Raw genomic sequence first — 16,308 nt, forward strand, 5'->3', positions numbered from 1 at the left:
CTATTGTGCTAAATGAAGACTGCTGTAAGCGTTGGAACATGTTGTTCTGGAGGTAGACTGCCATGTCTATCCTGCCATGTGGAAATCTTGCCTTGGAGAAAAGACTGCAATGTGCAGCAGCTATTAAAAGCCTTTAGCAATCCTGCCGTTCTTTCTGCAGCATGCATTTTGTGGGGGTTGCTGGAATTTTATTTAATTTTTTGCTGCACTTCCTGTCCAGTTCCGGTGGCAGGTGCACCTGAATTGTCATGGGCAGCTGTCTTTAAAATCCTATTGCTGCTAAGTAATTGTACACCTCAACATGTTTAGGTGTGTTGGAATAAGGAAGCCATCTTTCCTGTCTTCTTGTGTGAGGCCTGACTTACAAATTGTATGTTTGCAGATAAAAAGATTGTTTGGTGGTTAAATTATTTCCCAATACTCAGCAGTTATCTCATATATGACCCAGTGGGTGTCTCCTGTAACCAGCTGAGGATGCCACTTCATAATTAACTGTTGGTCATAAGCTTATGTAATATCCTTGATTGCTCACTCAGCATTGCTCCCTACTGTTACTACATTTCCTTAGAGGGATATTACACACACTCTTTTGGACACTACAGTATATTGCACTACATTTGTACATACTTTTTTTGTAGTGTCTGACATCCTGGTAGGGATGTACTGTTCTACCACAGGGCCCCAGTGTACTCAATGTTAATACAGTGTGCTAACGTTTAGTAATGCTATGTTTATAGGTGAAGCCATTGGAATGAACTATCCAGTAAAAGTTCCCTACAGAAAAATTACTGCCAACCCAGGATGTGTAGTAGTAGATGGAATGCCACCAGGTGTTACTTTCAAAGCCCCCAGTTATCTAGAAATAAGCTCTATGAGAAGAATTCTGGACTCAGGAGAATTCATTAAATTTACAGTTATAAGGTGAGTTCAATAATAAATATATAAAAGAAAAATAAAAATTATATTTTTATATATGTATATATATATATATATATATATATATATATATATATATATATATATATTCCTGTCAACAAATGTCTAATAATAAAATACATGTTTTAGAGCAGTGGTTCTTAACCTTGTTGGAGGTACTGAACCCCTCCAGTTTCATATGCGCATTCACCGAACCCTTCTTAATTGGAAAAATAAAATATGATTTTTCAAATTCAAAACATAGGTATATATTATTTTAGGTATATATGACCAGCGTGCCCGCTTTCAATGCACAGTGACCAGCGTGCCCCCTTCAAAGCAGAATGACCAGCGTGCCCCCTTTCAATGCAGAATGACCAGCGTGCCCCCTTTCAATGCACAGTGACCAGCGTGCCCCCTTTCAATGCACAGTGACCAGCGTGCCCCCTTTCAATGCACAGTGACCAGCGTGCCCCCTTTCAATGCACAGTGACCAGCGTGCCCCCTTTCAATGCACAGTGACCAGCGTGCCCCCTTTCAATGCACAGAGACCAGCGTGCCCCCTTTCAATGCACAGAGACCAGCGTGCCCCCTTTCAATGCAGAGACCAGCATGTGGCATGCCCCCTTCAATGCAGAGATCATCATTCGTGCCCCCTTCAATGCAGAGATCATCATTCGTGCCCCCTTTCAATGCAGAGAACAGCGTGCTGCGTGCCCCCTTCAATGCAGAGATCATCATTCGTGCCCCCTTTCAATGCAGAGATCATCATTCGAGCCCCTTTTCAATGCAGAGACCTGCGTGCCCCCATCAATGCAGAGATAACCGTGCCCCCTTTCAATGCAGAGACCAGCGTGCCCCCTTCAATGCAGAGGTCATCGTGCCCCCTTCAATGCAAAGACCATCGTGCCCCTTCAATGCAGAGACCATCGTGCCCCCTTCAATGCAGAGTGAACAGCGTGCCAACTTGCCAAGCCACCCCCCCCCCCCCCCGAGACCAGTGCACTTGACTTACCTGTTGTAGCGGCGGCTTCTTCTCTTCAGTCCCCGCATCTTCTCGAGTCCTCCCGCCTCCTCCTTCGGCCAATGGCATTGGCCGAGGAGGAGGAGGATCCGTGTGACAATAGCGAATTTTCATTTGCTATTGTCACGCAATGGGTGGGCTCGGGGCGACCTGGGTCCACCCTTTCCTACTAGAGCCAAATTTTAATAGGCGGGGAGTCAGGGACTGTCTGGGAGGAGGCGGCCTGGAGGAGAAAGGGGTGATGTCACTGGTTGCTAGACGATAAGCGGCTCTAGCCTAGCAACCAATGCAGTGTGGGCTCCGGCCGCCTCCCTGCAGAGAGAGAGCGCTGACAGAGGACAGAGAGAGCAGCAGAGCGGTCAGCGGATCAGGAGGATGATCTACAGATTGTCACAACTCACAAGACGGTTCTGTGAACTTCCAAATATTTAGTAACCGGTTCTGTGGAACCGGTGCGAACCGGCTGAATCCCACCTCTGTGCCTGTCGTCACAAATCATATGAGTCGGGTGTGCCTCCGTCGAACCCACAAGACTGACTCACCGAACCCCTGGGGTTCGATCGAACCCAGGTTAAGAACCACTGTTTTAGAGCCTAATTGGACTTGGGTCATCTCTGAAAACATTGGCTTTTTTGTCTGTTACCAGTTTTGAAAGTGAAAACATTTAAAATTACATGTTGCTCAAAAATGAACAGGTGGGAAGACTATTAAAGTGGAGCAAAATCTTAATAACAAAATTGCCAGACAACAGCTCTCTTTAGTAGAAGAGACGTGCTATGTGTATTGTATAATACACACTTGCCTGCTTGCAGTCTTCTAATGAATGTACACTGAGCTGCACATGCATAGTTCAACGTGAATTCTCTGCACGCTCCTGCTGTGATGGAATTACTGACCCCCAAGGGCATGCATGCGATGATGTCCTCTCCCACTGGACAGTCAAGAGGCTGAAAACCTGGCTTTGCCTTTCCTGGAAGGTGGAGGTGAGTATTGTGCGTAATTAGTTCTGCTTTAAAAGACCCACATAGATACTGTATGTGATTTGGCCATGTGGATGGTAGCAAACTGTATATTTTGGTAAACGGACCGCATAATTATTAGGAGAAATGAATGAATGCAAACAGGTTTGTTTTAGAGCCTTGTAGTATCAATTGAATCTTAGCTGAGAACAATTCCCCTCATCTAGTTACCGGCAAGATTGATTTTCCAGTGCCATAATGGTTCCTGTGGTGAGAATCCCAATCAAGGATCCACTGGGATAGCAGACTACACATACACTAGATTTTTTCTTATACAAAATCCAAATGCATGGCATTCAGTCGCCCTTGTCATTGAAACCGGTATCTGCATAATGGGTAAAAATGATTTCTCTTTTGTTCATTGAGGGACACAGCTCCAGAATCTTCTTGGCCATTGGGTTATGCTGCCCCCTAAAGGAGTAGGACACTAGGCAGGAAAAAGCTTTACCACGCCTATGGGGCAGTCCCAGGAGGTATACTGACAAGGGTGAAGCAGCACTTTATCTTTGTGAACCACAAAATGCCGCCAGCTCCGACATCCTGCGTGCAGAAGTAATAGCCACCAGGATGGCTAGCTTCAGGGACAGTGAAAGCAGAGGAAGCTCACAAATATTTCCGAAAGGCGGGTACTGGAGAATTTACAGCACCAAATGAAGATCCCACGGAGGCAACGGAGACTGTACTGGGGAGCCAAGTGGCGAACCAAAGAATGTGTAGCCAAAGGATGGCAAAGGAAGACTGCCAAGGCTGAAAACCTGGCCCTTGACGTTACCCAAGGCAAGGCGCTGCTCAACACCTCGTTGGAGGAATGCCAAAATCCAAGCCACCGAAATGGAACGGGGATGAACCCCAAGAGACTCACACAATACATCCTACTCCTTCAAGCGATGGTAAAATCTTTCTAGGTAGATTTTTTTAGTCTTTTACAGCGTGGAAATCACAGATTCAGACAACCCCCTACCCTGCAACACCTGGCGTTCAACAGCCAAGCCGTTAAAGCCAGCGGATCCCTTCTGCCTCAATCTTTCACAGGAGACTTGGCAGAAGTTTCAGTGGGGGGGAAAGGCATATATCAGAAGATACTGGCCCCAAGGAGACACCAGTGTGTCTGACATCGGCCAGAGGATCCAGAGACCTTGCCACAATTCACTGTACCTTCCTGTTGAGACAAAAGGCCAACAGATCCACCTCAGGAGTTCCCCACCGGAGACACAGCTGAACCTTAGAATGCCAGCTACCTCCTGAGCCGCCAGGACACTTCTTATGCCCCGTTGGCGATTGACATACACCACGGCTGTGGTGTTGTCTGATAGATCCTTGCCTGGCACTCCTGAAGGCGATTTGTCCAAAGAGCCAGACAAATCATACAGTATCTCCCGAAGTCCCAGTATGGTGATTGGTAGTCTTGACTCCCCCCCCCCCCCCCCCCCAGAGTCCAGACCCCTCAAACACATCTGTGTCCAAAACGCCTCCCCACCCGGACAGGCTAGCAACCGCAGGGACCACCGTCCAGTACAGGGGAAGGAAGGAAGGATTATCTAGAGACTGTGGATCCTTGTCCTACTAGGAAGGAATCTCCCTTTGCAGAGGCTTGAGTGGAACTGTGCAAACCAAACTGCCTCAAAGGTAGACTCCATTAGGCACATCCGCACGCAAGTCCAGAAAGAAGACCGACTGCTGAACAGGAGCCGAGTCACATCGTGCAGCTTTTGAGTTTTTGTTCCCCTGGGAAAAGAACCCTTTCTGAAGTTGATCCAGAGTCAGACTCAGATAGTCCAACTTGGTGGACGGAACCAGAGTTTTTGGAAGTTCAATTTCCAACCGAACTCCTACAGAGTCCACACAGTAATGTCCAGATTGTCCTTTAGAGCAGTCAGAGACTCTGCTCACAGAAGAAGATAGTCCAGGTACCCAGTACCACAATGCCCTGCTGTTGCTGCTACAATTGCCAGATTGGGATGACCCCTAGATCTAACACTTTTGTGAATGCCCAAGGAGCTGAGGCGACCAAAGCGTAATGCCATGAATTGAGCATGCTCCTCACCCATGGCAAGTGGAGGAAACGCTGATGACTGACATATAATGGAATATGAAGAGGAAGGTAAGCATCCTTGATGTGGGGGGTGCCACTACTGTACCAATGGACCCTATTTGAAACTTTTGTACCCACACGGGTGGTTCAAAGCCTTGAGGTCCAGGATTGGATGTACCTTGCCTACCTTCCTGGGAACTGTAAACCGGTTTGACTAGAAACCTAAGAAAACTTTCAGATTTTGGAACCGGAACAATCACCCTTTGTAGTAGAAAGACTTGCACCGCCCCGAATAGAACCCGCAAGCAGTCTGGGGACAAACACAGATTGGAAGGAAAGAACTTGACTGGAGGATAAGACCGAAACCTAATTTTGTAACCGGACCAGATCAGCTCGTGGACCCACCTGTCTTGAATCAGGAAGGTCCATAGGTCCAGAAAGACCTACCACAAACACGGGGTGAGGGCGCCCCATCAGGCAGAAGAGGGCTTGTCTGCAGGTCTGGAAGAACCCACTCTCTGTGACGCGACTTCTCGCCCCTGGCAGCCTGTGGAAGAAGAGTACTCTTCCCCCCTGTAAGACCCTTTAAGGATATTATCCAGGAAGATCCAAACAAGTGATCCCCCAAAAAGGGGAGAACAGATGAGGCTGTGTTGGAAGACTGGTCCACAGACCAGCATTTCAGCCATATCATGCGCCGAAGGACCACTGCTGTCACAGACAGCCTAGAAACCAAGGGAGCCGCATCCAGAGAGGCACCACAGACAAACTGCAACCCCTGGACCAACTGGTCCGCCAGCTTGCAAGGGCAGTGGGAAGCCATTCCCCCTCCAGATCCTGGTTCAAAAAGCTTTGCAAACTCCGTTTTACAGTCTGGGACACCAATGCTATGGTGAACACTGGCCTAAGGACCGAACCGGCCACAGGAAACGTGGCATACCAAAGTCTCGGCTCTCCCGTCAAAGGGGTCTTTAAAAGCCAGAGACTCCTCTACCGGAATTAAAGTGGAGTTATTCGGCCTGAAAACCTGAGAATTCACCACATTTGGGACTGTCCACTTTTTTAAACAGGGACTCTTCAAAGGGATACCCTCTAGCGAAAACGCTTAGACACCAACATAATGCGTTTAGGTCACTGACTCGCGACAATTTTGTCAAGTAGGTGGAAAAAGGTGACACCTTTTGCCGCTTCTGAGGACCTGGTACCAAAGGGGACCGGCACCTCCGGCCCAGCTGCATATCCTCCAATTTTGAAAGTTGCCCGCACCGATACAATAAGTGCATCCACCAGCGCAGTTGCATGCACGGCTGCAGTAGAAGAGGAATCCTTCTCACTATCAGAGCACTCGAAGTGGGTGAACGCAGACCCAGAAGGGTCGCTATATAAAGCTCACCCTGAAACCTAACAATCAGAATTGTTGCATAGACACAAAACAGGCAGGTGAGGGTCGCCGACTGCGATCCTGCAAGTGTTTGTCATCACTCCCAGGAGGCTGGAATCAGGAAGAACTCCTAGAACACTCCCTGGAATCAGGAAGGACACAGCAGATGCCCACATCCAAGACAGCGTTTTTTAAAGTAAGATTTTGACTAAAATCCAATACTGTACACCTTGTAAGTATGAGAATAGCGGCTCTGTAAAGGGCGATGGATTAGTATTATTATAGGGGTATTTTTAGTTAAAAAAGGTATTTGAGACCGGAACTCCGCTTTAATGATCAGAGTTTAAACCAACCACACAAGCAGGAAATAATGTTTTTTTGAAAGGGGAAGTCCTCAACCAATAAATATCATAAATGGAGTAATAAACAGTGATAGTGTAAAATATGCACAACACACATCTAATTATTTTGCTTTAGTTTTGGAAAGGATAAGTAAATTGAATATATCAGAAATCTTAATATTCTATTTGTACATTTCTTATAGGCCTTTTCCTGGATTGGTGTTAAATACTCGTAAGTATATTTATGGCCTGAAAATCATCTTTTAATGTTCCTTAAGGGTCAGGACATAAATTATGTAAAAAGTTTCCTGGCCAGAGTTTGGTTAATGGCCAAATATCTTCTGAGGTCAAGTTACTTGAATAGAGTTTACTTGGTGTCACTTTCTGTCTCAAAATAATTGCATAAATGTTTGGAAGGGCGTTTGTGTGAGAGCATAGCTAAACAGCCTCATAAAGGCTATGGAGTCATCAGAGGGGGAAGAAAAGCATCTCCTAGAGTGCCACTAAATTGACAACATTGTTTAATTAAAAAATGGAATGCATATGACACAACGCCTTAAAAAAAAAAAGAGGTCCAACAAAATTTTGTGATTAGGCAAAAAAGGCATTCCTCACATAAGCTAGAGGCCAGTAATAACTCTAAAGGAATTGTAAAAATCCATGGCTGGCCCATTGAGAAGCCATGCCTTTGGTAGGTATAATCTGGATGCGCCACAAAAAGTGTCTTACAGAATAATTCCAGAAGTGACGTTAGACTGCTAGGAGACCCGGAAGCATTCTTGCAGTTTTGTGTCCTAGCGGCAGAACGTCACTTCCAGTCCATTGTGGTTGACGTGGTCTAGCGGCTTTCCTTATTGAGATGTTACAGCAACTTCTGCCCATACCGTTCCATACAGTTTGCCTAGCTTGCCCATTCTAGTCCACTTAGTGGCCATAGGCAGTATAGAAGACCAAAATAATGCATGGCACAGCAATACTGTTACAATATTTTGGAGTTGGATGTCTACCTATGTAAGTGACTTTTATTTTTAATCAAAGAAGTTCATCAGTGTTTACTTCACTTTGGACTCACTGGTTTTTACATGTGGACTGGCTCTTCAGGTTGTTCCCATTGTTTGAGGGTATGAGGGAGACAAATCAAGGCTTCATTTCCCAACCCATCCACTTGAAGGAATGTGGGAAATTGATTTTTAGTGAACTACATTGTAGTTTCACATACACATCCAACAAGGAAAGCCTTCTTAGGAACAACACATTACCTTTTCAACAAGACAAATGAGGAGCTACATAGCACACGTTTAAAAGGTAAAATTTGCAATTGCTTAAGAAAAAAAAAAACATATGATCTGGCTACATAGCAGGCATATATGTTTTTGTTTTTTGAATGCTCACAAACGTATGGCTGTAATGTCTTTGCTTGGCCCAGTCAAAAACCCATACTTTGATACTATTAAGAATTTGTGTCAAGTTTTGAAAGTTAAAATAATAAATCTCAAAGCCACACACTGACTATAGAAATTCCTCTGTTCTCTAGGAGGGGACAGCTACTAGCTGACTAGAATTCAATAGGTGCTGCTACTTGAACAAAATAGTCCAATAAACAGCCGGTAAATCGTGCAGTTTATAACGATCACCTATGTTTCCACCACCAAGTGTCAGGGATATTAGAAGGACTGGTAACTCACTAGACCCCAATGCTCATTTATTCTCATAAATGAGCGAAAATCGCATTGGTTAGCTGGACCAGCAGGAAAACATGTAGCATGTATGGACCACTTTGATCTGACTTGCTGTCCACTCCACCTTAAATACTCCTCACGATCACCAAAGCAGGCCAGAAGACTCCTGTTGTAATCTTCTCTTTAAACGCTGGTTTTTAACTCACCACTTAGTCAAATTTCCACTTTGTCTGAGTTCCAGCAAGAAAAAAGTGTAAGCTCAAGAATGAGCAAGCTTTACCGGCTGTTTATTGGACTATTTTGCTACATGCACTTTTACCTGAAAGGACTGTGGGACGTTTTAGTGATTTTAAGTGTTTTATATTGTTTTTATGATATATTTATACACTGCTCACTGGTTTTAGGCCTGTTGAGACAATTTTATATTGTATCTTGCGCTACTATTCTTTATTTTCAAATTTTGAAAGTTGCTGTTGACCAGTGGTCTCAATCCAACTTAACCAAAACTTTTTCCAAGAATATCTGAAAATGTCAGCATATAAATGTGCAAATCTAAATTGCAGCCAGAGGTGGCTTTACAAGGTACTGACTCAAGGGGTGTGTGGTGCAAATCAAATACTTATGCATATCACTGTATAGTATATAAAATCTAATTCTGAAATTTCACAGAAGAAAACCGATTTTGTAAGATTTATTAAAAATAAGGACCCTTGAGCTAAAGACTATTCAGTTTGATGCGTTAAAGGCTATCTAGGCAATATATTAAAAGACTGAGCAGATTACAAAAGACACTGGTACACTATTTAAGGAGCTCTAAATACAGATTTGTCTTTGTGTCTTTCAGAAGCACTGGAAGAGAGCGAATCTTGGCCTTCTACAGAAACAAGTAATTTTACCTTTCAAAACCAGATTAAAAATGCAGTTGTTCTTTACCATCATAATCTCTTTATGCAGACTTATACTGAAACCTTAACCAAAAATAAAGTAAAAATAAGTGAAGGGCCGAAATGCCCTTCCTGAAGAAACCTTTGCTCTAGGCTCTCTCATGTGCTGTGCACACTAACAAAAGCTGAGGCATTTATTTATTTTATTTTTTTTCGAGACCCCACAACTAGGAGCTTTGGATACATGTTTTTTGAGGGAAGTTATTGTTCTTTGTTTCTCCATCCCTAAATTAGGCTTGATACAGTCATTGTTACCATATAAATCCTGTTGTCTTGCTACCTAAAGGAAACTGTAACAAGAACCAGTCATAAGAGCCCAGAGAAGGTATTTATCATATGTTGCTATTAGAAAAAAAGCCATTCCAAAAGGATGAATCTGTAGTGTGTGTTAAATACCAGTGCAATGTTTAAAGGTTAAAGTGGTTGTAAAGGCAAGAAGTTTTTTATCTTAATGCATTCTTTGCATTAAGATAAAAAAAACTTCTGTGTGCAGAAGCCCCCCCCCCCCCCCCCCAATATTTATATGAGGTTCACCTAGAGCCAGCAATGTTGCACGAGAGATTTGGCTGTCAGGGATTCCCCTTCTCATTCGCTGAGATAGCAGCGTGGCGCCATTGGCTTCCACTGCTGTCAACCAAAGTCCATTAGCCAATGAGGAGAGAAGGGTTGGGCCATGTCGCCGTGTCTGAATGGACACAGGGAGCTCGGCTCTGGTGCCCCCATAACAAGTTGCTTGCTGTGGGGGTGCTTAACAGGAGGGAGGTGCCAGGAGCACCGAAGAGGGACCCTCTGTGAAAAACCACTGCATGTTTGTTATTTTTAACGAAAAAAGAACCAAGACTTTAGTATCACTTTAAGGGCTCATTCACACACTGTAGTGACTGGCTGTTTTACGCACTGGTAATGCCAGCCACCGCTGGGGCGCATGGAAGACAATTGTTTTCTATGTAAAATATACGAATCGCTGCGCTAAAAGTGACCAACCAAACTATAACTGAGCTGCCATAACACCAAATATAGGGTAGGCTAAACCAAAAAACAAATTAACTACAAAGTGCAGCACCTAAAACCTGTGAAATAAAAACAGACTGTCATATGATAGTCCACAATTATTGCATATTACTCCACAGTATCATCCATAAATGATTTCCACCAGTGAGTTATTAAGAAACAAGTGTGTGATCTTCCTCTTTAATTCCAACAAGTGCAAGCAGACACCAACTCATGGTCTCCCAACCACTCTGAGGCTTACGATAGATTGTGACCCTCAAATTAGAAGTCAGTGATGTTTTCATCAATATGAGGCACCATGGAATGAGGTAGATCACAGGTCCGCTTTAATCCCTGTTCAGTCAAGGCCAGGCATATAAGCAAAGAAGACTACTTCCCATAATGTAAAAACCGGTATGTATTTAGCTTAAAACTGGGTAAAATCACTCACATGAACGCTATGCATAGAAACACATGTAAACTACAATTCTCTGAGGTATGTGCACTGATGTCAGGGCTTTCAGCTCCACATCCCCTAGAAGATTCTGGGAATCGTAGTAGAAATGTTTTGATGACTTATCAGTGTGCTTCTGCTTCTACATTATCAAGTGGGTATATTCTCAACCAGTTTTTTTCTGCTGCTCACGTTTAGGACCTGGTTATGAAAAGCAGCATTATAATTCCTTTAGCTGGTAGAAGTGTGTGTGTGTATGTATGTATGTATGTATGTATATGTATATATATATATATATATATATATATATGTGTGTGTGTATGTACACTAACCAGAAATTATAAACGCAACACTTTTGAAGAGAAGTGGAGCAATCAACAGGCCACAATCAACAACCTGATCAAGTCTATGCGAAGGAGATGTGTTGCACTGCGTAAGGGAAATGGTGGTCACACCAGATACTGACTGGTTTTTGGACCCCACCCCCCCCAATACAGTAAAACTGCACATTTTAGAGTGGCCTTTTATTGTTGCCAGCCTAAGGCACACCTGTGCAATAACCATGCTGTCTAATCAGCATCTTGATATGCGACACCTGTGTGGTGAATGGATTATCTCGGCAAAGAAGTGCTCACTAACACAGATTTAGACAGATTTGTGATCAATATTTGAGAGAAATAGGCCTTCTGTGTACTAGAAAAAGTCTTGGGCCCCTTTCACACAGGCGGACCGTTAAGAACCGCCTGTCTGTTTTTCATTCAGATCTGAACGGATGCCCCATGCATCTCTATGGGGCATCGGATGTCAGCGGAGGAGACATGTCTGCTGACATCCTATCCTTCAAATCTGGACGGATGGAAACCCTTTTTTCCATCCGTCCAGCGGATTGGATGAGAACGGACAGACAGTCCGTTCCCATCCGATTCCCCCATAGAGAACAGCGGGGACCTGACAGCACACAGCGCGAGAGACACAGCTGCCATCAGTCTGCTCAGCGGGGGGATCGGCGGATCGATCCCCCCTTGAGATAAACTAAGTCCGCCGACGCACTCCTATATGTGAAAGGGGCCTTCGATCCGTGAGTTCAGCTCATGAAAAATGGGGGCAAAAACAAACAAAAGCGTTTATAATTTTATTGTGTGTGTGTGTGTGCGCGCGCAGCTGTGCATAAATATATTACTTGTATTTTGTTTGTAAATCTATGCAAGTGATGTGTAAATTAATTTCTTTTGCTTGCTAGAACCACAAGAGGAATTAATTATAAAGGAGGAACCAGACCCATAAAGCAGGACTATCATTTCTAAGGTAATATTTATTATGATTCTATATATAAAACGTTTTCAAAGCTCAGAATGCACCAATGAAATATATTCAGCACAAAGGGAAAAAAAACTTGTAAAGTAAGAAACTAAGATGTGCCTTGTTCTCAAGTTACATGATGCTGGATAATTCTGAATACGTTTTACTTATTTATTCACTCATGACTTTAAAGTGTGTGTCTTGGGGGGGGGGGGGGGGAAAGAAACACATATTCAGTACATCTCTGCACTATATGCATATGTCCCCTTATTTTATTCCTTTAAAAACATGGTATAGAAAAATACCCGTTGATATGCCAGAAATGCAGGTTGCTACTAAATACTTCCTATTTGACCTGACCCCAGTTCCTTGGCTTCCTCGGTTCTTTTCAGCTACTAGGTAAAAGCAAGTTCCACAGCCATGCATTACACGTGCATACACACACATTTATTATATTAAACATTATGTATGTAGTAATGGCACGCAAAAGTCTTTGAATTTCTGATATAACTGGTCCACATTTTCCTGCTTAAAGATGAAGTGTAAAGCCTGGGAAAAAAACATGTATTTTTGGTTACCTGCAAAGTGCAAGCAACTTCCAGTTTGGTGAAATGCAGATGACACGCACGCCGATCCAGGAAACGGACGGCTCTGAATATTGTTCACTAAACTGTTGTAGTGGGTGCCGCTTGGAGGCACATTGAAATGTGAGTCTTTATCTACTGCTAAGCTTGGTAACAAGATGTTTTAATAAATGTATTGCACGACTATATGCTTTATGCTTTGTTCTTGGGATCCCTATGGGCGATTTGGAGCCTGATTTAATAAAAAAAGGAGGAATATATAAATTTGTCATGGTCGTGGATGTTTTCTGAAAAACCATCTTTTCAGAATATGGGGGATTTAAGTTGAGACCAACGATCTTATTAAAAGCTGAGAGGGTCCTGGTGGCTCAAATATATCTGGTGAGTGTCTCCCCTAATAATAAGGTGGAGGAACACCACTAAGGAGCACATTTGAGAAGGCATATTGAGCACATTTAGGCACGTGGGGTGGAAGAAATATAATTTCGCCTATCTTTGGACACCTTTTTGTATAATTTTTGGACACTTTTTGAAAGTTATATATGGTTTTGTAAACATTGAGTGCTTTTGGTATAAGTTTATCACGGTTATATATATATGCACATGAATATGTATCATTTATTATAAGTAGCTCCTCAAATTTAAGTTTATCACATATTTACACTGAACAAAATTTATAAATGCAACACTTTTTTGTTTTTGCCCCCACTTTTTATGAGCTGAACTCAAAGATCTAAGACTTTTCTCTATGTACACAAAAGGCCTATTTCTCTAAAATATTGTTCACAGATCTGTCTATATAATATATATTTTAGCAAAGACTCTGGAGAATAAAATGGCAGTTGTTGCAATATTTTATGTCACACGGTATTTGCGCAGCGGTCTTTCAAATGCAATGTTTTTGGAAAAAATACAATTCACTGACTTTAAAAAAAAAACTAAACCGTAAAGTTAGCCTAATTTTTTTGTATATTGTGAAAGATGATGTCACGCGGAGTAAATAGATAACTAACATGTTACGCTTTAAAATTGCGCACACTCGTGGAATGGCGACAAACTATGGTACTTGAAAATCTCCATAGGCAACAAAAAATGTTAACAGTTACCAGTTTAGAGTTACAGAGGAGATCTTTTGCTAGAATTATTGCTCTCGCTCTGACGATTGCGGCAATACCTCACATGTGTGATTTGAACACCTTTTAATTTTGCGGGGCGCGACTTGCTTATGCATTTTCTTTTATTTTTTTCACTGTTCCCTTAAAAAAAAAAAAAAAAAAATCTGATCACTTTTATTGCTGTCACAAGGAATGTAAACATCCTTTGTGACAGTAATAGGCAGTGACAGATACTCTTTATGGAGAGATCTGGGGTCTAAAAGACCCCAGATCCCTCCTTTGCACTTAAAAATATTCAAAACGCCAAAATTGGCATGTTTGAATACTGTCACTTTTTTTTAATTGCTGCCGTTGGCGGCCAAATAAACCGGAGGTGACGTTGTTTGCTGGAAAGTGTAGTGATGTGAGTGTAGTTGCTGGAAATGGGCCTCTGTACACCTATGTAGATATTCCATTAAAAATCAGCCATTTCCAGGTAGAATAGTCATTTACCTTATTAACAATGACAGACTGTATTTAGAACAGACTGTTCTAAATAATTTAATGTTATCTTCATTGAAAAAATACAGTGCTTATCTTTAAAAAAATAAGGACATTTCTAAGTGACCCCAAACTTTTGAACGTGTGTGTATGTATGTGTATATATATGTATATGTATGTATATATATATATATATATATATATATATACACACACACACTATCTCACAAAAGTGAGTACACCCCTCACATTTTTGAAAATATTTTATTATATCTGTTCATGTGACAACGCTGAGGAAATTACACTTTACTACAACGTAAAGTAGTGAGTGTACAGCTTGTATAACAGTGTACGTTTGCTGTCCCCTCCAAAATAATTCAACACACAGCCCTTAATGTCTAAACCGCTGGCAACAAAAGTGAGTACACCCCTAAGTGAAAATGTCCAAGTTTCAATATTTTGTGTGGCCACCATTATTTTCCAGCACTGCCTTAACCCACTTGGGCATGGAGCTCGCCAGAGCTTCACAGGTTGCCCCTGGAGTCCTCTTCCACTCCTCCATGAGGACATCACTGAGCTGGTGGATGTTAGGGACCTTGCGCTCCTCCACCTTTCCGTTTTGAGGATGCTCAATAGGGTTTAGGTCTGGAAAAATGCTTGGCCAGTCCATCACCTTTCCCCTCAGCTTCTTTAGCAAGGCAGTGGTCTTCTTGGAGGTGTGTTTGGGTTGTTATCATGTTGGAATACTGCCCTGCGGCCCAGTCCCTGAAGAGAGGGGATCATGCTCTGCTTCAGTATGTCACAGTACATGTTGGCATTCATGGTTTCCTCAATGAACTGTAGGTCCCCAGTGCCGGCAGCACTCATGCAGCCCCAGACCATGACACTCCCACCACCATGCTTGACTGTAGGCAAGACACACTTGTCTTTGTACTCCTCACCTGGTTGCCACCACAAACACTTGACACCATCTGAACCAAATACGTTTATCCTGGTCTCATCAGACCACAGGACATGGTTCCAGTAATCCATGTCCTTAGTTTGCTAGTCTGCAGCAAACTGTTTGCAGGTTTTCTTGTGGATCATCTTTAGAAGAGGCTTCTTTCTGGGACAACAGCCATGCAGACCAATTTGATGCATTGTGCGGCTTATGGTCTAAGCACTGACAGGCTGACAGAGTGAGAACGATAACACCAAATTTAACACACCTGTTCCCATTCACACCTGAGACCTTGCAACACTGAGTCACATGACACCAGAGAGGAAAACAAAAGGCTAATTGGGCCCAATTTGGACATTTTCACTTAGGGGTGTACTCACTTTTGTTGCCAGCAGTTTAGACAATGGCTGTGTGTTGTTATTTTGAGGGGACAGCAAATTTACACTGTTATACAAGCTGTACACTCACTATTTTACATTGTAGCAAAGTGTCATTTCTTTAGTGTTGTCACATGAAAAGATACAAAAATATTTACAAAAATGTGAGGGATGTACCCACACTGAGATACTGTATATATACACTTACACTTTTGATAGCTTAAAATAGGCATGCAGAGAAAATCAGAAGAAAGTACAGTAGAAATGATCTTACATTTTGGAATTTACCTAATGACCTACTCGTCGAGTTGGTGGAGCAGCATTTTTTCAGTTAAGAGGCTTAGTCTTTCTGGCTTGAAAGAGAATGAGTGAAAATTATAGTGGGACTTATAACCGTACATGGAATAAAAGTGACCGACTTCAGCGATCTTCGTGCCTTATAAACCAGGTGGGTTTCAAGTAAAGTAAACAAATTGTTTCAGAAGGTGGTAAGTTGTGAGCAGGATCCGGCGCTGGATCAACCCCACACCTGGGGCAACAAGTATGTGTTCAGGTCCCATACGAAGTAAGCTAGCTGGAGTATAGTGAAGGTTATGTATGAAATTAAATTGTGTAAACCTGTCTGCAGTACTGATTACATCATGAAACCAAGAATCAGTAACTTTATCCCATCCATCCTCCATGAAATCCTGGACTCTTGGCTTTTAGATATTTGTAAAAGGTAGTGATGAGTT

The 16,308-nt window shown here is 42.7% G+C and overlaps 1 protein-coding gene across 2 annotated transcripts in view; it reads left to right on the forward strand.

Annotated features, from left to right (window-relative positions):
- Positions 1–12,077, forward strand: part of GTF2I (general transcription factor IIi) — a 132,671-nt gene extending 120,594 nt beyond the window's left edge. For both annotated transcript variants that reach the window (XM_082245209.1, XM_082245210.1), the window contains 4 exons: positions 738–921; positions 6,916–6,944; positions 9,236–9,277; positions 12,020–12,077. In XM_082245209.1, the coding sequence (XP_082101335.1) occupies positions 738–921; positions 6,916–6,944; positions 9,236–9,277; positions 12,020–12,063 (299 nt within the window). In that variant the 3' untranslated portion in view covers positions 12,064–12,077. The remainder of the gene's footprint in view (positions 1–737; positions 922–6,915; positions 6,945–9,235; positions 9,278–12,019) is intronic.
- The last annotated feature ends 4,231 nt before the right edge of the window (positions 12,078–16,308 follow it).

The sequence above is a fragment of the Pelophylax lessonae genome (genome assembly GCF_965119305.1).
Source record: "Pelophylax lessonae genome assembly, chromosome: 2".
NCBI classification, from domain to species: Eukaryota; Metazoa; Chordata; class Amphibia; order Anura; family Ranidae; genus Pelophylax; species Pelophylax lessonae.